The 4,119-nt window shown below is 62.6% G+C and overlaps 1 protein-coding gene across 1 annotated transcript in view; it reads left to right on the plus strand.

Annotated features, from left to right (window-relative positions):
- The first annotated feature begins 903 nt into the window (after positions 1 to 903).
- ILK (integrin-linked kinase) overlaps positions 904 to 4,119 on the plus strand; it is a 4,970-nt gene continuing 1,754 nt past the window's right edge. The window contains exons 1-7 of the mRNA XM_009694839.1: positions 904 to 1,055; positions 2,359 to 2,524; positions 2,898 to 2,993; positions 3,156 to 3,252; positions 3,366 to 3,449; positions 3,618 to 3,703; positions 4,043 to 4,117. Coding sequence (XP_009693141.1) covers positions 967 to 1,055; positions 2,359 to 2,524; positions 2,898 to 2,993; positions 3,156 to 3,252; positions 3,366 to 3,449; positions 3,618 to 3,703; positions 4,043 to 4,117 — 693 coding nt within the window. The 5' untranslated portion in view covers positions 904 to 966. The remainder of the gene's footprint in view (positions 1,056 to 2,358; positions 2,525 to 2,897; positions 2,994 to 3,155; positions 3,253 to 3,365; positions 3,450 to 3,617; positions 3,704 to 4,042; positions 4,118 to 4,119) is intronic.

Raw genomic sequence — 4,119 nt, forward strand, 5'->3', positions numbered from 1 at the left:
CAGGCAGAGCATCTGTCCTTGAGGGCCATCTGCCATTTGCAAGGAGTGTGCTGGCACCCATCCTGCCTGTGCAGAGCACGTGGGGATCCCACTGCAGCTGGGTGAGCACCAGGCCCTCTGGGGCCCCTGAGGGGTGCCAGGTTGAAGCCCTCATGGGTGTAAGTTGGCGATATTGTGCTTGGTCTGTCCCTGCACCTGCACCGTGGGACTTGCTGAGGGCAGCCCCTTGTCTCTGCTTCGTGCTGCAGACCCCCAGGGGGGAAAGTACCTACCAGGCATGGCCCCGTGCTGCTGGAGAGCTTGGGGTGGCGCAGCCCTGGGTCTCGGTGAGGCTGCAGTTGTCAAAGGGTTAAAAATGGAACCAGGACGTGTGCTCTTTGCCTGGCTCTGGGCTGAGATGTCTGTTGGTTAGAGTGGAGAGGGCGGAGCTTGTGGACCTTTGGGGTCCCAGTTTCTTGAGCGTGATGCTGTGCCAAGTTCAGCCAAGCTTGGGTCAGAGTTGGGGATTGGGAGCGTCTGTGGGGCCATGGGATCCCATGCAGGGGAGTGCTGGACCTCCTCCAGCTCTGCTCCCTGATCCGCTCCTCTGCTGGGAGATGTGGGCACCCGGGTCTGGCTGGGCCTGCAGATAAGCCTGCGGATGCCAAATCTGCTTCCTGCGAGCTGCTGCAGGCACCCGTGACACTGGAGTCGGTCGTGAACTTCCCCTTCAGCTGTGAGTCCAGCTCTGTCCCCAGCCTTCGGCAGTCCCCGTGGTTTTCCACGGGGCTGCTGAGGAGGGAGACGTGAGGCTCTTGTCCTTGCTCCCCCAGGGAGAACCCCCAGCTGAGGGGCTGCCAGGAGCAGAGGGGCTGTGAGAGGCGATGTCCAGGTCTCAGGGCTCCATGTGGGAAAGGAGGGCAGGGAGCCCGGCTCCACCGCAGGGCCCCGTGTCCTTACACTCCCCTCCCCACAGCAAGAGCCACGATGGACGACATCTTCACGCAGTGCCGAGAGGGCAACGCGGTGGCCGTGCGCCTCTGGCTGGACAACACCGAGAATGACCTCAACCAGGGGTGAGCAGGAAGGGACCCGGCCTGGCTGGACCCACCGGGGGGCTGTCCCTGGCAAAGCTGCGCCATGGGCCAAGGGTGCTGGACCAGGGCCGGGGCTCGTTTCCGCTCTGCTCTGTGTCCTGGGGAGGGAGTGGGATTCGGCTCCTCCCTGCCGGGAGGAAGTTACCGCATCGCTGAGGCATGAGGGCTGCACATCCTCCAGCCGCTTCCTCGGCTGCTGCGCCACTGGACGGGATGCGTCTCAACCACGGGTTGGGCTGGGGCTGCTGGGGAGAATCTCCCTGTCCCCAGGGTGGCTGTTGTGTCTGGGTGACCACTTCCCCTGTCCCCTCTCCTGGGAGCACTGCTGCTGACCTGTGGAAGCACGGCAGGGGTCTAACAGTAGGGCTGGGAACCACGCTGGGGCCAGGAGGAGCTGTGCAGGGCTCTCGTGCCCGGCCGACCCGTGCCCTGCCCCAGATCTCTCCTCCCGACAGCACGTTCCCTGCCCCAGGACCTCTTGCAGGACCATGCGGTCTGACGTGCTGTTCACCCGCCTTTCAGGAGCAGTGTTCAGGCCAGGCGCAAGGTTTAGAGCAGATAGCTCCATTGCCTGTGGGCAGGCAGGGCCTTCTGCCTGCACAGCAAAGATCCCTTGTCAGGCCATGGCAGCATCTCTGCTGATCTCGTTCTGGACAAGGGGCCTTCCCTTGGCCATGTCTTTCAGTTCCCCCTGGGGGGTCCCAGTCCCACAGAGCCATCCCAGTCCCAGAGGTCGTGCCTGAGGGGCTGGGGGCCAGCTGGCACTCCCTGGGGCACCCCCCCTAGTGCCTGTGCCAGGGGACCTCCTGCCTGTGGAGCAGACCTGCCTGCAGGGACGGCGGGGGGAAGATGGTATCTGCTGTGCTGGGGATCTGGAGGGGAGTGGGGATGCAGTGGCCCCCGCCTGCCAGGCCCTAATCTCCTTTTACGGCCTGGCCGATCGCCTCCTCCCTTACTTGGCCAGGCACTGGCAGAGCTGAGGGGGAATGGGGGAGGGGATCTGGCTCTTGCCAGCGTCTCTGTGATTCAGCCCTGGAGAAGATGGGATTTGGCCAGGGCCTCCGGGGCCCCCGTGGGGATGGGAGAGAGCTGGAGAGCTGCTCAGCCTGTCCCCGTCACCTCTGCAGCCCGTGTGCGGGCGTGCAGAGCAATACGTACCTGGCTGCCCTGCTGTCAGCAGCACCCCAGCCGTGCTCGGCCCTTCTGTCCCTGCCCAGGCCAGGGGAGGATGCAGTGGGCAGGCGGCAGCCGCTCAGTGGAGCTGCCCTTGCCATCTCTGCAGGGATGACCACGGCTTCAGCCCCTTGCACTGGGCCTGCCGTGAGGGCCGCTCCAACGTCGTCGACATGCTCATCATGCGGGGAGCACGCATCAATGTCATGAACCGTGGTGATGACACCCCGCTGCACCTGGCTGCCAGCCACGGCCACCGCGACATTGTGCAGAAGGTACTTGCCACTCGCAGCCAGCACCCTGCCCCTTCTCCGCTGCCTTCCAGGCACCCACCTCGTGCAGCCCCGTGGGAAACTGAGCAGGACTCTGTGCAGCCCTCCGCCCTGTCCACCTGGGACTGGCTCCCCACTGTCACCTGCCGGCTTCCTTGCCGTGAGCTTACTGCATCCCCACCTTGGTGCCTCTGAGCACCTCCACCTTCCCCACAAAAGCCCTGCATCCAGTCTCAGCCCCCTCCCAACAGCAGACCTTGCCAGCACCAAGGCAGCAAACATGCTGCCGTTGGTGCTCCTGCCCTCTCCCAGGGCAAGGTGCTGGGTGCAAGGGGACCTGCTCTAGGTTTACAGGGATTGTTCTCCTGCCCTGCAGCTGATCCAGTTCAAAGCAGACATCAATGCCGTGAACGAGCATGGGAACACGCCTCTGCACTATGCCTGCTTCTGGGGACATGACCAGGTGGCAGAGGTGAGTGGAAGCACTTGGACACAGGCAGGAGTCCAGGGCAAGGGAGGTGGCTGAGTGGGGCATGGGGAGGAAGAGGAGGGACGAAGCAGGAGGCTGGGTGTGTATGAAGAGGCTGAGAAGAGGATAGCAAACTCTACAGATGCTTACTTTCTCCTCCCTCAGGACCTGGTGGGTAACGGGGCCTTGGTCAGCATTGCTAACAAATATGGTGAGACACCCATTGACAAAGCCAAGACACCACTCAGAGAGGTCTTGAAAGGTAGTAGGTTCTTGTCCTGACCCCGCAACCTGCCTCTGGCTCCTGCCACAGCCCCTGCGCTCAGCATCAGCGAGCTCTCTGCTCGTGCTGCCAAACTCCTTGTCCCTCTCCAGAGCGTGCTGAGAAGCTGGGCCAGAGCCTCACCAAGATCCCCTACAAGGATACCTTCTGGAAGGGCACGACCCGCACGCGCCCCAGTAAGGACAGAGCCTTCCCTAATGGGGCACGCTGTGGCAGGGGAGAGTACAGATCTCCTGCCCGGTAGGGCAGGCACCCCACTGGTACTGCCTCCCTCTGCAGTCCCAGGTGGACATCAGGGGGAAGGACAACGTGGCCACCAGCTGCACCTCCTCCTTTTCTTACAGGAAATGGGACTCTTAACAAACTTGCTGGAATAGACTTCAAACAACTGAGCTTGAGCCAAAAACTCAATGAGAACCAGTCAGGAGAGGTACGTCTGCCTGTTGCCCCCAGGACAGGGTAGCTGCAGCCGAGCAGACCGCTGCTGTCTCCCCAGCCCCTGGCTGGCTGCAGAGTGCAGAACTGAGGCACGGCTGCTTGGTGGGTTTCTGCATCCAGGCGTGGGGCAAGCCCATGCAAAGGGAAGGCGGCTGCCTGGGACTGGAAGGCCAGGGCTTGCTTTTACACTTTGTTGTAGTTGCTTCACGTCGCTGTGGAGCTGTCCGTCCTGTGGGCTCCATGGGCCCCACAGCCCTGCACAAGGGGCTGGGAGGTGCTTGGGGACCATGTGGCCCTCTCATGGTGACTCTCTCCACCTGTCTCCCTGCAGTTGTGGAAAGGGCGCTGGCAAGGCAACGACATTGTCATCAAAATGCTGAAAATACGGGACTGGACAACTCGGAAGAG

The sequence above is a fragment of the Cariama cristata genome, unplaced genomic scaffold (assembly GCF_000690535.1).
Source record: "Cariama cristata isolate BGI_N322 unplaced genomic scaffold, ASM69053v1 scaffold30202, whole genome shotgun sequence".
NCBI classification, from domain to species: Eukaryota; Metazoa; Chordata; class Aves; order Cariamiformes; family Cariamidae; genus Cariama; species Cariama cristata.